Source organism: Anoplophora glabripennis, unplaced genomic scaffold, assembly GCF_000390285.2.
Source record: "Anoplophora glabripennis isolate ALB-LARVAE unplaced genomic scaffold, Agla_2.0 scaffold463, whole genome shotgun sequence".
Classification (NCBI taxonomy): Eukaryota; Metazoa; Arthropoda; class Insecta; order Coleoptera; family Cerambycidae; genus Anoplophora; species Anoplophora glabripennis.
Window position 1 is genome coordinate 368,491 of NW_019416810.1, and position 18,518 is coordinate 387,008.

An 18,518-nucleotide genomic window follows, 5' to 3' on the forward strand; every position below is an offset into this window, starting at 1 on the left:
TTTATAGTCTCTCATTTGCATGCCGCGACATGTTTTAATGCCCTCCCCATTATCTTTTTCTGGGCAATTTTTTGTGCAATGTGCTTGTGAAATTCCAGCTGTAAATTTGTAGAAAAAGTATGTTAATAATACATTTACATTGTAGACGAGTGACAAAACAAAAATTTTCATTAAATACATTTAACGAGACTATTCTAATTTCATGAACTATGGATTATAATCTGTTGATATTAAATTTAATTCTAATATTCTAATAGATAATACGTAATTCTGCCTACGATTTATAATGTAATCCTTATAACTCACAATGTTGGTACAAATATTACAGACAGAGAACTATAATAAATTAATTAAATTTATGGGATACAATCCTTTGTCAGAACACCTATATACAACACATTCAAAACTAAAAATTATAGATTTGAACATATTATGTAGATTTGGTGATACCACTTATACACATCTATTACAAATAGTGATAAAAACTATTCTAATTTTTGAATGGTATTAGGCTCTATATAAAAAATATTTGAAAACATGTTTTTTTAATGCGTTCTTTAGGCATTATATAATTATTGCATGATACAAACAGTAAGAACAAAATTAGTTAATACTATATACGATTCTAACCTATATGTTTATTCTATGATATTAATACCTTAATACCAAAGGTAATTTAAATACTTACTTCTGCCAGCAGGTGGTTGATGCACGTCACTTAACTATTTTAACAAGCTTTAAATTTCATTTTCCACTTTTCAAATTAATAAAAACGTCATTGAGTCACGCACTTATAAAACAAAGAAACACAGAAAATGGCGAGATACGGGTCATGTCGTCAATATGTCATACTGCGCATGCACCATGCACTGTGCAAAGCCAAGAACCATCCCAGGATGGGATCACTCTAGAATTTGCCTAGGATATCCCAAAATTGGAGATTATTCGGCTTTTAATATCTTCATAGGATATTTCCAGGACATCCTGTTTGGATTTACCTGGGATATCCCCAATTAGGATATTGATAGGATCTACTTGTCTTATTTAAATATCATCAGGATATCCTGAGGAGTGAGATCCCCGATTAGGATATATAGGACTAAATGAGGATATCCCAGGGACGTCATGTGCTGTGTGGGCTAGAACGTTACCAGAACGTTGCATGGATTTTTTATGAAACGTTTCAAGAAAAATGGAAACGTTTCTAGAACATGTCAGAAACTGAAAAATGTTTAGTGGGTTATCAGCTAAAAAGTTTTAATTTTGTTTATTGCGACGTCAGTCATAGTATTATTTTCCACAGTATATTCGTTGAGCAAGAAATATTTCTCACTCAATGGTATAATACAAATCGATAAGGGCATATAACACTTTTCTATTTCACTTCATTCACTTTCAGTAGATAAAGAATTGTAATCTTGAACAAGTCAACCATATTAAAACAGAGTAAATAAATAAGAAAAAATATCTAAAAAACTTATGCATCGTTGGTTATATAAGCTACACTAGTTATATAAACTAAATATATTCGATTACATCATGCTTGGTTTTGAAACAGATATTAAAATTTTTGGAAAGCCTTAAATGTAAGCATTGTAGAAATTTTTATTTCAACTCTCGGGTACCACATATCTAGACACATTCATGTTTATTCGGAAAGAAAAATGTATACCAAATTAAAACGAAAAAAATAGTATTTTTCTAGTAACTGTAAATATTACTTTACTTTAGCAATATTCCATGATATGTAAATACAGATACAGTAATTAGCATAAATAATAATTTGTAAAATAGTGAATCAAATTACTGTTTTTCATTTTGATATAATTCAAAATTTTCATTTGTATATAACTGTCTATGGAGGCTTTCGAGTAATAAAGTTCACATACCAGCATTTATCTTTGGTAAATTTATTAGCAAACATAATAATGCCTGACGCTGACGTTATTCGATTTATAATACCAATGACGTCACTCATCAGTTCATTGGTGGAAGTGGTCCGAAGAGGATAGTAGTTTGTTTGTAGGCAACCTACTCCCTTTAGCGACTTTGCTCGATGATAGCTGAGCTGTGGTCTGTAGCTGAAATCTTTCATCCAAGATCTTGAGTTATAATAGGTCTGTTCCAACAAGTCAGGAATTGGTTCCGAACTGTTCGAAATGTGCATCCAACGAATTCTTGCGATATATTCACTGAAGACACATTTAGAACTTATTAGCTGGCCAAACATTTCAAACGGTTCAGAACCAATCCCTGACTCTTGTTGAAACAGACCTAATATGAAATGAGAGCAACTGATTGGCTGAATGTAAAAATCCACCATAATTTTGTAAGTTCAACCAATCAGTTGCTCTGGTTTAAATTATAAACTGAACTGATATTCCCGGACGAAAGAATTGGCCTTATAGAATTTCCGAAGAAGCAGAAGAGGAATGAATAACGTTTGACAAATAATCAAATATTTGACCACGCCTCTTTGTTTATGTGATAAATGTGTCATACAATAATTATTTCGCGTACAGAAGGGTAAAGACACAAATTTCTAATTGCTTTTTAATAATGAACTACGGTAAGAAGTCTCCGACAACGGGAACACCATCGGTGTATTCCCATGTAACGACTAGGAGCAACGCAAATCTTAGAGGTTCTCGAAGTCTCAAATCCCTTCAGGTGCCCTGGTATCAAAAACCTTTGGTCCAGGATGCTATTTTTCTTGATGTTCAACGAGCCTCTTTAATTACTGGAATATTTTCATTGGTAAAGTTTTACATAGTTAATATTTATATGTTGCTCAATTCAGACTTTCTTTTTTGTTTATAGCTTTTGTCAATTTTCACAATTATAACTGGTTTCTTTGATCTGTATTGTTATGCGATGGCAGCTCCAGGTTCTACTCATTATGGTTATTACGTTCTTTCGTACCAGTTTGTCTACGTAGGATCACGACATGGTACCTAAAATGTCATTAGTTTCTTCAATTTTTAATGCTTTTCCATTTTCAGTGAGAAACACCTTGGTAATGTTCGCAGGGTTTTCAATAATATTGGCTATGGTAATATTTGTGACAAGTATTATGCTGATTAATGCTTTAAGAAAGGTAAATATTAAAATACATTTCTTAATGCATATAATAAACACTTTCTTCGTAGGAGCATGAAAAGAGAATGTTACCGTGGATATATACCTTTGCTGTGTTCACCATTTTTAGACTCCTTGCATATTTGTTCTTCTCCATAGTAAACGATTTGATATTTGCTTATAATATTTTAATGTGCCTGCTTTGGACGATTTTTATGGTTGCCAGCATATACGGTTGGGTGTTAGTATACTCGCTTTATATTGAATTGTCGGATCTGACGAAATTGGAAGATCTGGCTCATTTGAGGGTAAGTAGAAAAATGCTTTTTCTCCTATTTTATTGTGCCACAACAGACGGTAAAATTTATTACATTTTTCTTTGTATAATTCATAACAATTGTTACTAAAATACTGGTTTCATTAACGTTTAACAATTAACTTAAAAGTTATACTTTTAAGATTGTACTATTTGGATTTTTTTTTAATTTTAATGTTTAATAAACATTAATTGTAAAAGATCTTCTAGATTTGATCGGATACAGAACAACTGTGGATTGAGGACACCAAAATATTACACTTTAACTAAATTTATCTCATTCAAAAGCAAAAGCTGATATTAAGAAAAACACCAGGTGTTAAAGTTATAATTGTTACTTTGAATTGTGAGAAATATGTTTAATTTTTAAAATATCGATCTGAGAATTGACAGTTTTTTTTTTCGAAGAATAATAATGTGACCAGTATTCATTAAGGTAACATCTAGGTAACTCCATATATACTACATTTAAATATCTTAATGTTAATAAACTTTTATTACCCTTAAATATTTGGTAGTTTCAACCAAAAATTCATATTTCTTTTAGTTTGAGACGGCATAAAAATTTTTACTTGAAATTGTCAAATACTGAATAATATTGAAGTAGTGGCCATATTATTGTTTATCTATCAAAAAAGATCATTAATTTAAAAACCACTATGGTTGTGGCAAAAAATCTAAATAAAAAGTATGGGTTTAACAACTTTTGAGCAAAGTTTGATAAATCCTAATATTTTTATGTCCCATTAATTCTGCTACTCTCTGTGTATACATAGTTTTCTTTTTCATGCTTCCGTAGTCTTACAATTTAGGTAAGGTAAAAGGTTTATTCAGAATTTGCTTTTTTATTAAGCTTGATAATATATCGAGTATTATTTACGATGAAGCTATTCCTAAGACGAATTATACCAAATATACCCATAAAATTGTTATTTTCAATGTACTATAATAATAATATACACAATTATTTACAAAATAATCTGTGATGTAGCATCAGTTTAGTTATTTCAGTTCTGTTTGGTATCTCAAAGTGAGTTATTCAAATCTATTAAAAGCCAGGCTTGTGAAATAATGTACAACATATTTCTGTATTTTGAAAATAATTAGTATTAGAAACATTAAAAATATAATTTCACATAGACCATAGTTTTAAATAATTTTGAGGTACTGGAAGCGAATTCTATTGTTCGATAATAATTATTTTCTACTACCGATTATTTATAAATGGGTGTGCCCTTACATACGTCTAAAACTTCATCATAAATAATGATTACGATATGCCCAGTGAGCTGTCATTACAAATTACTGTCGTTTGAACATCCAAATAGTTATGACTGAGTAATTACGTTGTATGTGCAATCTTTCGCATTTTAGATGGGCACCATGCAGTCCTTAAACGCGTCGACAGTACCGTCTCTAGCGGGATCTCGTCCCACAACCCCACACAGCACAGTTTCGACGATGCCAGCTTAGTCGAAATCCCTCTCGATCCGACGCCTACTTATTCCAGGCCTCGGCCATTAAAAGCACCAATTATTTCTACAATATACTAAACTCACATTGAAATAATTTCTAGAGTAAATAATTTGTCGTATATTCTAAGATTGTGTAAGATTTAAATGTTCCAAAAAACATTGCACAATTCACAATTGATTCGTTTATGTTTGAATTTCTTAAATTTTATTAGTGAAAATACTAATTTAAATTTTTAGCCAAGTTCTTTGACAATAGTTTTCAACGATGAATCTCATTTCTCTAATATTTTGAAGATATTTGGTGTACCCGTAAAACAAGATATATTAAATTTTGACAATGATTTAGATGGTTTTTGGTATTTCTATTTCTTTCAAAAGAAATTCGAAATCAAAAAAACTAGATACTGTTTAGATAACCCTTATCTATATTGAAATGATTCCATTATTTATTTTCATAGTAGTATTTTTTACAAATCAGTATTTTCCAAATGAAAGTGCAGATCAGAATTTTTTTCTATGCATCGCCTGCTTTAGATGTGATTTATAATAAAAATTATTAAATCACTATATTTTTTCACAATTGCTGCTAAAAATGTGAAATATATATTGCAAGTTTTTGTCCAAAGATACAATAGTGACATGACATATTTTTTTTATAAAACTATATTTTATAATCTTTTTTAATATATTTGTACATGATGAATACCACTTATAACGTTTAATTTTTAGCTTAGTATTTCTAGATTTAAGCATACTGCAAGCCGTCCATTTAGTATGTTGTTTTTGTATTCATTTTATGAAATAAATTTTATATACAATTATTTTAATTTATTTTTTCCCATTACAGCTTTTACCTTAATAATGTATTGGATTTAAATATAAAAAAAATCAAAAATTTTGTGTACAAAGTTATCTTTATTAATGTCTTATTTACATACAAGGAATTGAATTCTTGAATATACAAAATGTAAATAAAATTATGTCACAATTACATAAGAAAGTCTAAGCTTTTTATTTCCCAGTGTATTAGTTTTTAATATTTTCACTCGCTTTGTTTCTCATTTCCTTATTAGAACATTTTCGTACCGTTTCAACAATCGCATGATTTATTTATCACACACTAGTAACTTAAAGCCATTATTTTCATCTTTAAGATTACTCCTGCAATGTATGTTCACCTTCTATTCCTCCTCAAATTCCAGAATTTCGTAAAATTCACCAACTTTTACAGCTACTCCCTTGTCAGACTTAATTTCCTTTGGTAATTGTTCAACCTCTGAAATTTCTTCATCTTCATTTCCTTTAAGTAATTTCATTCTTTCTTTCAGCTGGTAATTAGAGTACTCTATTTTCTCAATATCCCTATATTTCAATTTCAGTTCATCTTGCAGCGAATTCAATGTTTGTTCCAGGGATTTTAATACAATGTAAGATTCTGGAGAAGCAGTCTTTTTTACGTAGCACTCACCTGTATGAACAATTTTCCCTTTCATATAAATATTTTTTCCTAGAGGTATAAAAGACGTTTGTTCAGGATATTTTCCCAGACATTCTAAATTTGTAACCGTTTCTTGCAATTCACGATGTTCCTTTTTAGTGTCTTCTAAAACTTGATTATTTTTTCTAATATCTTCTTCTAAATGCTCGATAAATTCATTTCTAGCCTCTAAAGTTTGAAATATTTTTTCCTCCATTGCAATTGCAACATTTGCATCGCACCACGGACCACAGAGCACAGAGTAGTAAAGTTAAAGCACAGCAAATAAAACAATTGTGGTAGGTAGAGATGTGCGGAACATGACTGATCCGATTCACTGAGCCGGCTCTTCGTTCGTACTGATCCGAGTGAACCGGTTCGTTTTCAAAGATCCGTTCCGGATCTCGGCTCTTTACATTGCACTGTGCCGATGTATGTCCGATGTCGTGAATCGATGTCAGGAACAGTGCAGTTAGTGCACCACTGCACCCGCACTTACGCGGGTGTATTTCTATCTCCTTATATTCTTTCTAAATCATTAATATACATATATTATTGATTCCATAACTGTATAAAAATAAAATATAATTTTATTAAACGATTTATTTCATGTACCTGCTAAATAAATATTATTAAGTGATCTATTTAGTATGTTCACCCGGCTGGTGCACCGGTCGCAGTGTACTAACCATAAGAGTAAGTTACTCTTATGGTACTCCGTCATTATTCCATGGCTAGAAATTGGCGTCAATGATTTGGAATCGAGGGGGATTATCCCTCTTTATCCTGCCTCATGTCGTGTAGGCCTGGACAGCCTTCGTAGGTGGGCCCCATCCGTCGTCTACCCCGACCGCAAATGTGGCCGGTGTAGGCGCTTTGTGGGACCTCCTTTTGTCCTGGCTGGGCCCCGCCGGCTAGGGCCCTTTCTTCTGGCGCTCTTCTTGCTTCGCCGGCTCGTCTGTGTAAACCCCGGGGGTTGTGTCATATTTATGTGTGGTATGGTTGGGTAGGGCAGTGCGGCTATGCAGCCTGGGATGCGCTTTGCTAAGGTGGCCCTTAGGCTAGCGCGGGAGGGGAGGAGTAAGGAGGGTATGGGGGGTGTGTATGTGTGTGTGTGTGTGTCGTTGTCTTCGTTTCTTGATCCTGGCTGTCTCTGAAACAGAAAAGGTTAGCGGGCAGGGTCTTATGGTACTAACAATATTCGGCTCAATTGAGACGACTTGGTCTGGCTTCATTTTTACCTGCCGCGCTGGGATGTTAGTCACCCTCTTGTCGATAAGGGGATTTCCAGTAGGTTCGTGTATCTCCTCTTTGCATCCGGAGACAAACTGATGCACTGCACTTGCGTTATTAGTTTTCAAAGTTTTAGTGCTTCAACTGACCATTTTGATTGTTTTTTTTACTATGTTTATTATTAGCACCACGAGTCTGCGGCTCTGGTGTCAGTTTCACTATCTTTTTCACTGAAGTTTATGTTTGGAGGGTCTTCGCCGTAAGTAGGACGACTAGGCGAGTAAGTTGAGGAGCTATGTGAGCTTTGACCTTGTGTATAACTCAGATAATATTTTAAGAAATATTGGTTTTGCTAATAATACAATAAATATTAGGCAACAATACATTTGGAGTGAGTACAAACTCTGATCAGGTTCCGAACACTAGTTATAAATCTGTCGATGGACCGGGTTGACGTTCAGTCACAAACAAGGGCATTCCCGCTGGTGGCTTTTTTGCGAAGTCTGGTTTAGTGCAGCACCATATTGTCACCGCTCGACCATTTCTGAATCTGTGGAACATAACATCCTTCCAGATTCGCCTCTATATGTTTGTAGTAGGTGTTGTGTTTCCGTAAGGCTCGAATTCCTTTGAATTCGGAGAATTTTTGACCTCCGAAATTCGAACCTGTAACGGATTCGTCGCCCTTATTTCGCGTCGTTGGGCTACTTTGACGGAATGTTTTTGGTTGCGACAATGGGATTTTGGAAAGTAAGGTGAAAATCTTCATTTCCCGCGCTTCGTCATCTGGAATGTTTGTGTACTGCATCGACTGCTGTGCCTGAAGAGTTTGGTGTTGCTTGGAGCGATTTGAGCGCGACGGCGTGATTTTGGAAAGTGAGGTGAAAATAATTTCCATTCACCGCCACGCTCTCTGCATTGCCCAGCTGTTATTGTTATTCTTGGGGACATTGTCCTTGGCTCTAGCTATGATGGAATTTATGTGAAGCGACTTGCTTCTCGATCCCAATTTGTACGAGACAGGTGAATTTTCAAAATTCTCTCGGGTCTGGTATTACGATAATTAGAATGGAAGTTGTAATTAACACACTAATGAATCATGTAATTTCCATAAACAAATCTTGACATTTAACTAATGCTGAATGTAAAAAAAGGTGTTAAAAATTATAAATATGTACTTTACCTGTTTTTAATATTTTTATACAGGGTATAACTTTGAGTGGGGTTCTTATGGGGTTAATTTCTTCAAATTCCATTGTAAAAACTTAATTTTTTTAAAACCTATTTTCAGTAATTTTCGTACCCCACCACTGGAGAAGCTAGTACTTCAAATAACGGCGCGCTTTAGTCGCAGCGCATGCACAATTTCACATCATTCGCCGTGAGTTACTTTCGTTGAGTGAGTGTTCGCCACACAAACAGTACTTCTAGCAAAAAACTCAAGCAATAATCAATAAATGATACATGAAATACACAAAAATAAATAGTATGTTGATGGCCTCCAATGATAAAAAACATTAAAATTCAGTTAGATATACTATCTCTAAATGCGGAACAACTGACGCCCTTCGCTTCATCACCGTTGACCCGCAGTATCTCCCTTCACATGCACTGTAGATTGCCTACAATTCATGTTATTTGTAATACATGCATATATTAGTGGCGGCGTATACAAGTAATAAAGTGCATTTTAAAAAACTGATTATAACTCGACTATTTATTTGATTAAAAAAAAAAGAATTTCAGATTTGTGTTCAAGGGAACATGTGCTATTACCCCTAAAAAAACTACCCCCACTTAAAGTTACAGCCTGTTTGTTTAATATGCAAAGTTAGATGAATTATTCGAATTCTAATTAACTTGAAAATGAAATGGGCCAGGAAATAAAAAAAAAATATCATTTATTTGATTCAATTTATAAACAAAAAAAGAATACATTTTGAGAATCGAAAAACAAACATTTTTCTGAACATTTTCTACTTCACTCTAATAAAAATAAATAATAGATTTCAAAACAAAATAAAAATGGAAAACACATGCCTCACTCAATTAAACTAAGTTTTTTTAGAATAAACTTTGGTCCAGGACATTTAAAATTAGTTGCGGGAATAATAGTGACTTGTGAAACATTAGGTAAGGGGTAAAACCACTTTAGAAATTTGTAAAAATCAATTGTTGAGTAAATGGTTTAAACAATGTTTTATGTGAATATAGGAAAAAAGGTTTGGGTGGGGGGAAAAAATCAGGAAATTTTTTCGAGGTGGTGGGCAACCACTGGCAGTATGCACGAGTTCCAGATCAATTCGAAAAGAAGAGGATGAAGAAAATATCAACATAGAAGGCCAATTATATGGTGCAGGTATTACTGATTGATGGTACACATATAACGAATTTGTTATGCTGTTTTTCAAGAAATCATTTTTTTTTAACTAGCCACAAATATAACTCAAAAAGTTTTCAACGATAAACTATTTGTATAGAGCCTCACAATAACAGGGATCATCCTAAGGCTTTTTCGTTTGATTATCAATTTTCGTTGTTATTAATAATTAAATGCAAAATTGTTTGTCTTTTCAATACTATTTTTTTTTCAATGTTCATTAAATCAATTATTATTAATATTGCTTAATTTCCTTACAATGTTTTCTAACTTTTAGTATACCGAGTGTTTCAGAATTGAAGTGACAAAAGACTAGGGGAGATTCCGCACAGCAAAATATGTACAATGAAATGATTAATGAAATTTTTATGGTTTATTAGAACAATTATCATACATCAACTGGACCAATTAGGTTTGATCCGGAATTTTCAGGGGCATACCCAGCGCGCAAGTCCTTTTTCTTTTTGTAGAAGATAATATTACCCTGTAATTTCTTTGCGGCTTTTATGTAATATTCATTCAAAAATATTACATTTGCTTCTCTTGATTCTTTTTAGTGTCTCGCTTTGTTTTTAAGAAACTACAAAAAAAACGACTTGCTCACTGAGTACGCCCCTGAAAATTCTGGATCAAACCTTATTGGTCCAGTTGATGTATGATAATGTTTTAATAAGCCATAAAAATTTCATTCAAGTCAGCCACTGTTTTTTTAAAAAACTCAATTTAAAAAAAAATTTATACCCTGTATCTCGGAAACGTAGCTGTTGAGGACGCATGTTCGTATGAACTTTTTTACATATTTTGCTGAGCAAAATCTCCCCTAGACTTTTGTCAATTCAACTCTGAAACACCCAGTACATTGGAAAATTTTAGTTTTTTTCTTTAATAGGCGAGCGGTGCACCCCTAAAAAGACGCACAAAAAACGAGTGGACCGACCATGGAGGGGGGCCAAGATGAAACCTTTTCTAATCGCTATATTGAGTTGTTGCGAACAAAAAAACCTTAATGACATTTTTCTGTATCGATGGTCAGTAATTTATTATAAACAAAAGACTTGCAAAATTGTGAAAACTTAAAAAATCGATATTGCCGGCTGCTTGCAGGCTCGCTCGCTCATGGCTCAGCACGTGGTGAAACGGTGAATTTCACAAGTTTTCGGTCGTGTATCTTATGGGGGGAAAAAAAGTCGCCGGGATGAAAAATATATATAACATGAAAATATAACTTTTGGTGAGTAACCTCGAACAAGAAAAATTAAAAAAAAGCTCCAGTACAATCCGAGAAAACATAAATTGAAAATGGTTATTTTTCGACCTTAAATGACTCTTAGCTCAAAAACAAAGCTTTTTTCTAAAAAGTCACAAGAGTTAAAAAGTGCTTATTTTTACCCAAAATACATATAGACCAGGCGGGATCTGTTTTGGTGTAAATGTTTTATATAATAACGTTAATTTTTGCTTTAATGGCTCCAAAATGATATAACAAAACATATATTCACTATGCGCGCGCTTCAAAATGTGTGGTAAAGTTATTATTAAACAAATTGAAAAAAATTCCATATTTTTTTCTCTTTTTTTCAACACAGTTCAAACACTATTCATTTTAGAGAAAAATTGGAGAGGAAAAAAAGACTCGTAATTGAATTTTACACATGATATACCTATTTTCATATAAAAAATATAACATAATTATTGCAAATATAGCAAAAACAATAAAAAAAAGTGAGAAAAATTACAATATTTTTGCGATTTTTTTAAAAGTACTTATATAATAGGTAGGATCTTCATACTTGGCCAAAAAAATCTGTTTGATATAATAGATCACACCAATTTTCGTTAAAATCGGTCCCATAGTTTTCGAGTAATAATTTTACAATCCAGTTTAAAAAAAAATTGAAATTTTTGCAAGTTTAACTGAGCCTAAAATAAGACTTCTAGATCAAGGGTCGGCAACTGGCGGACCGCGGAAGGTAAAATACTGGAACGCCAAAAATTTTTTGAAAGTATAAATTACTCAAATAAATTATTTAAAAAATGTTTTTTACGTTTAAGTCATCTTAAGTAATCTTATCATTTTTTCTAGTATTTTACAATTGTGTGAGTGTGTGAATTCTTAATGGTTAGTAAGCAGATTAAATTTGAGTCCAAATTAAAATAAAAAAATATGATTTTTTTTTTGGATCTTGTTAAAAATTTTCAAAAGTATCCGGATCCCACCTAAAATTACTTGCCAACCCCTGTTCTAGATAATTGAAAATTTTATCACATAAAAAAGGATACTCAAACTTTAATGTGCGTCCAGAAAAATTGAAATCCGTTAATTAGGAGAGCCGTGGTAATTGTTTAAAGAAAAATACGAGAAAAGTACAGCAAATTAAAAAGTAGTAATTATCATTACGTTAATAGGTCGATAATTAACAATAATTCACACATTTAAAAATGCGATATTTGGACTTTTCAGCTCGCGAGACATCAATTTAAAAAAAAAACATCAAAATCAGACCACTAGAAGCCAAGATAATCAAAATTTTTAAGCGCGCCACAATTTTGAACGCGCGATTTCAATTTCAAGTCGGCCGGACTAGCTGAGCCCTCGACCCCCTCGGACTAGCTAAGCTCTCGACCCCCCACCACTACCTCCCATATATTTTTTGTGAATTTCATGCTTGTTCCAATAGATTTAATCGACATTTTATACGAGTTGCGCAAGGGCGCAAGTTTTGCAAATTCACTCCCGGAAAGTACTCGGAATAACAAGGGTATTTGTTTAAAAAACAGCCCTCCAGACCTCGTAGTTACGCCACAAATGCCGGTCAACTTTGATCGACTATAACTCTGGAACCAATTAACGANTCCCATAGTTTTCGAGTAATAATTTTACAATCCAGTTTAAAAAAAAATTGAAATTTTTGCAAATTTAACTGAGCTTAAAATAAGACTTCTAGATCAAGGGTCGGCAACTGGCGGACCGCGGAAGGTAAAATACTGGAACGCCAAAAATTTTTTGAAAGTATAAATTACTCAAATAAATTATTTAAAAAATGTTTTTTACGTTTAAGTCATCTTAAGTAATCTTATCATTTTTTCTAGTATTTTACAATTGTGTGAGTGTGTGAATTCTTAATGGTTAGTAAGCAGATTAAATTTGAGTCCAAATTAAAAAAAAATATGAATTTTTTTTTGGATCTTGTTAAAAATTTTCAAAAGTATCCGGATCCCACCTAAAATTACTTGCCGACTCCTGTTCTAGATACTTGAAAATTTTATCACATAAAAAAGGATACTCAAACTTTAATGTGCGTCCTGAAAAATTGAAATCCGTTAATTAGGAGAGCCGTAGTAATTGTTTAAAGAAAAATATGAGAAAAGTACAGCAAATTAAAAAGTAGTAATTATCAATACGTTAATAGGTCGATAATTAACAATAATTCACATTTAAAAATGCGATATTTGGACTTTTCAGCTCACGAGACATCGATTTAAAAAAAAACATCAAAATCAGACCACTAGAAGCCAAGATAATCAACATTTTTAAGCGCGCCACAATTTTGAACGCGCGATTTCAATTTCGAGTCGGCCGGACTAGCTAAGCCCTCGACCCCCTCGGATTAGCTGAGCTCTCGACCCCCCCCCCACCACTACCTCCCATATATTTTTTGTGAATTTCATGCTCGTTCCAATAGTTTTAATCGACATATTATACGGGTTGCGCAAGGGCGCAAGTTTTGCAAATTCACTCCCGGAAAGTACTCGGAATAACAAAGGTATTTGTTTAAAAAACAGCCCTCCAGACCTTGTAGTTACGCCACAAATGCCGGTCAACTTTGATCGACTATAACTCTGGTACCAATTAAGGAATCACCATGTTTTTTTTTTTTAAAGAAGACGTCTTTCCGAGAACTTTAAAGCATAATTAAAAAAAATTATTATTCTATTTGTTTATAAGCTCAAAAATTATGAATATATTTAAACAATTACCACGGCTCTCCTAATTAACGAATTTCAATTTTTCTGTACGCATTTTAATGTTTGAGTGCCCTTTTTTATGTGATAAAATTTTCAAGAAGTCTTAATTTAGGCTTTCAATTTTTTTAAAAAAATCTGGATTGCAAGATTATTACTCGAAAACTATCGGACCGACTTTAACGAAAATTGGTGTGGTTTTATTATATCAAAAAGATTTTTTTGGCCAAGTATGAAGATCCTACCTATAAGTACTTTTTAAAAAATTGCAAAAATATTGTAATTTTTTCACTTTTTTTGTTGTTTTTGCTATATTTGCAATAATTATGTTGTATTTTTTTTATCTGAAAATAGATATATCGTGTAAAAAGACCTCTCCCGGAATATATATCCCGAAAATGTAAGGATAGAGGTAGAATCAGCAAAAATCAGAGATTACCGGTCTCTAACCTTCCAAGCTGAGAACTGCTCGCAGGGAAGATTTTCGAGCTTCGTGTCCATAGAGACTTGATCTGGACACCGAAAGGAACAACATATCCAAAATTTGGCCGATTTCACCGAAAGCCAATTCCCGTTTGATTTGTGAGGGGTCCTTTAATTAAGAATCTTTTTTCCTCTTTAATTTTTCTCTACTATGAATAGTTTTTGAACTGTGTTGAAAAAAAGAGAAAAAAAATGGAATTTTTTCCAATTTTTTCACTATTTATTTAATAAGTTTAGCACTTGTTTTGAAGCGCGCGCATAGTGAAATTATGTTTTGTTATATCATTTTGGAGTCATTAAAGCAAAAATTAGCGATACTATATAAAACATCCATACATGGGTGTTTTGAAACAGATCCCACTTGGTCTAACAACCAATGTGTTTTCATATCGATTTTTTAAGTTTTCGCAATTTTGCAAGTTTTTTGTTAAAACAAATTACTGACCATCGATACAGAAAAATGTCAATAAGGTTTTTTGTTCACAACAACGTAATATAGCCTTCTCGCCGTACAGCTCTCTGAAAAAAAAGATGTCGTTGCTTGCCGTCTTCGAAAAAATTCACAATACGATCTGATACAAGTACAAAACCTTTTCGTTCCCAGCACTTGCATAGATTTTTCCTTGAAAATCCCCAAAAATCACCTTTTTTCCACCTCTAGAGTGGCGTCNCAATTACCACGGCTCTCCTAATTAACGAATTTCAATTTTTCTGTACGCATTTTAATGTTTGAGTGCCCTTTTTTATGTGATAAAATTTTCAAGAAATCTTAATTTAGGCTTTCAATTTTAAAAAAAAAATCTGGATTGCAAAATTATTACTCGAAAACTATCTGACTGATTTTAACATAAATTGGTGATGTTTTATTATATCAAAAAGATTTTTTTGGCCAAATATGAAGATCCTACCTATAAGTACTTTTTAAAAAATTGTAAAAATATTCCCAATTTTTTCACTTTTTTTGTTGTTTTTGCTATATTTGCAATAATTATGTTGTATTTTTTTTATCCAAAAATAGGTATATCTTGTGTAAAATTTAATTACGAATCTTTTTTCCTCTTTAATTTTTCTCTAATACGGATAGTTTTTGAACTGTGTTGAAAAAAAGAGAAAAAATATGGAATTTTTTCCAATTTTTTTACTATTTGTTTAATAAGTTTAGCACTCGTTTTGAAGCGTGCGCATGGTGAATTTGTTTTGTTATATCATTTTGGAGTCATTAAAGCAAAAATTTGCAATATTATATAAAACAGCCATACATGGGTGTTTTGAAGCAGATCCCGCCTGGTCTAATAACCAATGTGTTTTCATATAGATTTTTTAAGTTTTCGCGTTTTTTGTTAAAACAAATTACTGACCATCGATACAGAAAAATGTCAATAAGGTTTTTTTGTTCACAACAACATAATATAGCCTTCTCGCCATACAGCTCTCTGAAAAAAAAGATGTCGTTGCTTGCCGTCTTCGAAAGAATTCGCAATACGATCTGATACAAGTACAAAACCTTTTCGTTCCCAGCACTTGCATCGATTTTTCCTTGAAAATCCCCAAAAATCACCTTTTTTCCACCTCTAGAGTGGCGTCACCCCTTAACATAAAACAAATGTTGGCTGGAATTTATAAGAGAAAATTTCACGTTTTAAATTTTTTTCATACATTCTTAAGTCCTAATGGCAAAATTGAGCAACATCCTAACCTGTTACCGATCTGCAAGAAGTATATATTTTTCTAAAATAAGTTAAATACAATAAATAGTAAGAGACGAACTAAGAAAGAAAAATAATCCCTCCATACACAAATTTTATTCTAAACAGGAATGGTTGGCAAAAATCTATATGTACAAATATAATCACAAAAAAACCTACAAAATACATTCATTCATAAAAATCAAAATCACTAGTCGTGCTGGTTCCTAGTCTTTATTTATTTTCGCGGGTTTCTTATGTAACCGTTTGTGGTAAGACTGAGCAAAAGAGTTTATGATGGAAATGATGAAATACAGGATCATACCGATAACGAACTTCTCGAAAATAGAACCCAGTATATTTCCCCCCGCTTCTTGTACTTTGCCAACACTCTTTTTGTGTAGCTTCAGCTTCTGCCCGTCTAAGAACGCCTTAAACGGAACTTGCAGTCTCTCTCCTATTATCGGGACCACTTTTAGCCACTCTATAGCCGTTTCTATCAGAGATTCGTTGAATGCTATTATAACAAACAGCTTCTGTATGTGCATCTTGATTATGGCCTTGCCTATGAGCGTTGCCCCGAAAAAGGTCCAAAAAGGAACCAGGAAGTGTCCGCAGGTAATTCCGGCCAAGTCAAAGAGAGGATTTGGTATCTAAAAACAGAGAAGGCTTTGATTTTGGCGTTTGTCGCAACTGTAGTTACACTTACACTGGCGCAAGCTAGAATGCCGAAAAATCCAACTTTTTGAACGACTTCCTCCACCAGTATTTTCCCTCTTTCGATGAGCGTTAACTCTCCATGATTGTTCTTTTTCCGTTCAAGTTCCTCGAGTTCCTTTAAATCATCGTCGTCGTCAGGATCTATTCTAAAATTCAAAATCTTTATTTCCCTTCAAAACCTATAAAACTACAAACAAAATGACTAATTATAAGTATGTTAATGAAAGACGTTTAAAGAGAATTTATTTACCCTGACAATCTTGCCGCACGTGCCATGAAATAGGGGGGAAGTTCCCCTAAAGCCGTTCCGGCTCCCCAGCACATGGCTTCCAGTCTAACTTTGGACATTATAGATAATATCGTTATGGAAAGAGGGTCTCTTTCGTTTGGGCATACAATTCTATACAAAAAAGAAAATATGTTAATATTAGACGTGAAACAAAAAAACATTTTTTGCAACACTTGTTAGACCAATGATCAATTTTAAGATAAAAGTATGAAATTTAGTATAAAGTTTAAGGCAGCTTTACTGTAATAAACATTATTTATACTACTACAGTCCATACAATCTTTGTTGAAATAGAATTTCAAGCCAATAAAGTTCTGATATCAGAACTACTGTAACAATTGACCGCGGCAGGGGCGTGCCTTGAAATTTTCAGCCAATGTCTCTCTACCTCGGGTATCAAATGTGGTTAATTCCAAGAAAGTGATGCAGGGGACTTCTTGGAATTTTATCATCAAATATTGTACGGACTATAGCTACTATAACATTGCTTTAAAAGTACTCTATGCATAGACTTTTTTTTAAACATGATGTTATGGCAAATAACTACTCTGAGTTTTCTTTGACCACCATTGAATTATATCTGTAATATCTTATAAACAGCCAAGACTACCTGTCAGCTAAACCACCAGACATATAGCGAGTTTGAACCTATTAGTTCCCACGAGCGTGTCATAGTTGGGACCATAGACAAAATAGACTGAATTGTAGAGGCAAGCCGGTGAAGCCAACCGTCAGCCAAACCTCAGCCCTGCCAGCCTCGCGCTCTCAGTCGCTGTTAGACATTCGCTGTGACAACATTGTTTTATTAAATATATTGTTTTCCTTTGTGCAATCATGGGACAGTGTATCGTTGACGATTATGGTAGCAGATCTGATCGCAATAGTAATGAAATTTCATTCTTTAGGTAAGTAATAATATAAAAATATTTTATAACATTTCGACAGCGTCGCGCAGCATTCTTCATGTCACATGCACTTATTTCCAGTGTTGACTTCATGTTTTTTAGTGCCCCCATTATTAGGGCTGTTCCAACAAGAGTCAGGGATTAATTCCAAACCGTTCGAAATGTTTGGCCAGCTAAATTCTAAATGTGTCTTCAGTGAATATATCGCTAGAATTAGTTGGATGCACATTTCAAATGATTTGGAACTAATCCCTGACTCTTGTTGGAACAGACCTATTAACTGATGTAAATATACAGGCTCATATTATCAACCGACTATTTACAATTAGTTTTTTGTCACAATTGGTGTTTATTTTCATGATGGCTATTAAAAATAATTGTAAATATTGAACCCTCAACTTATAATTTCAATAATAAACATACGTTAATGTTAAATTACAGGTGATTATTACTGAATAAAATTGTATTATTTCCCCATTTTCTTGTGTTAGAATGTTGTCATAGACTGAGTTAC

General features: G+C 33.1%; 3 protein-coding genes and 1 long non-coding RNA gene across 4 annotated transcripts in view; 1 reads left to right on the forward strand and 3 right to left on the reverse strand.

Moving 5' to 3' along the window:
• LOC111691947 lies at positions 1 to 1,133 on the reverse strand. Its single transcript, XR_002763099.1, has 2 exons — positions 689 to 1,133; positions 1 to 98 (listed from the first exon to the last, which is right to left on the reverse strand). It is a non-coding gene; the product is annotated as an uncharacterized LOC111691947 (long non-coding RNA).
• Positions 1,134 to 2,443: 1,310 nt separating this feature from the next.
• On the forward strand, positions 2,444 to 5,389 carry LOC108909160. Its single transcript, XM_018713404.2, has 5 exons — positions 2,444 to 2,757; positions 2,821 to 2,950; positions 3,003 to 3,097; positions 3,150 to 3,386; positions 4,769 to 5,389. The coding sequence occupies exons 1-5, from the start codon at positions 2,560 to 2,562 to the stop codon at positions 4,865 to 4,867; spliced, it is 759 nt and encodes a 252-aa protein (XP_018568920.1). The 5' UTR covers positions 2,444 to 2,559; the 3' UTR covers positions 4,868 to 5,389.
• A 387-nt stretch (positions 5,390 to 5,776) lies between these two features.
• On the reverse strand, positions 5,777 to 6,671 carry LOC111691946. Its single transcript, XM_023455496.1, has one exon. The coding sequence runs from the start codon at positions 6,561 to 6,563 to the stop codon at positions 6,051 to 6,053; it is 513 nt and encodes a 170-aa protein (XP_023311264.1). The 5' UTR covers positions 6,564 to 6,671; the 3' UTR covers positions 5,777 to 6,050.
• Positions 6,672 to 16,191: 9,520 nt separating this feature from the next.
• LOC108909159 (vacuole membrane protein 1-like) overlaps positions 16,192 to 18,518 on the reverse strand; it is a 37,547-nt gene continuing 35,220 nt past the window's right edge. The window contains exons 5-7 of the mRNA XM_023455495.1: positions 17,061 to 17,210; positions 16,800 to 16,956; positions 16,192 to 16,743 (exon numbers count right to left, since the gene is read on the reverse strand). Of these exons, the coding sequence (XP_023311263.1) occupies positions 16,318 to 16,743; positions 16,800 to 16,956; positions 17,061 to 17,210 (733 nt within the window). The 3' untranslated portion in view covers positions 16,192 to 16,317. The remainder of the gene's footprint in view (positions 16,744 to 16,799; positions 16,957 to 17,060; positions 17,211 to 18,518) is intronic.

Bases quoted from the DNA above. Each gene is read 5' to 3' on its own strand.
- LOC108909160 (XM_018713404.2), top strand. From the start codon at position 2,560: ATGAACTACGGTAAGAAGTCTCCGACAACGGGAACACCATCGGTGTAT. The intron at 2,951-3,002 runs GTACCTAAAATG...TTCCATTTTCAG, and splicing joins CTACGTAGGATCACGACATG to TGAGAAACACCTTGGTAATG. The intron at 3,098-3,149 runs GTAAATATTAAA...CTTTCTTCGTAG, and splicing joins TGATTAATGCTTTAAGAAAG to GAGCATGAAAAGAGAATGTT.
- LOC111691946 (XM_023455496.1), bottom strand. From the start codon at position 6,563: ATGGAGGAAAAAATATTTCAAACTTTAGAGGCTAGAAATGAATTTATC.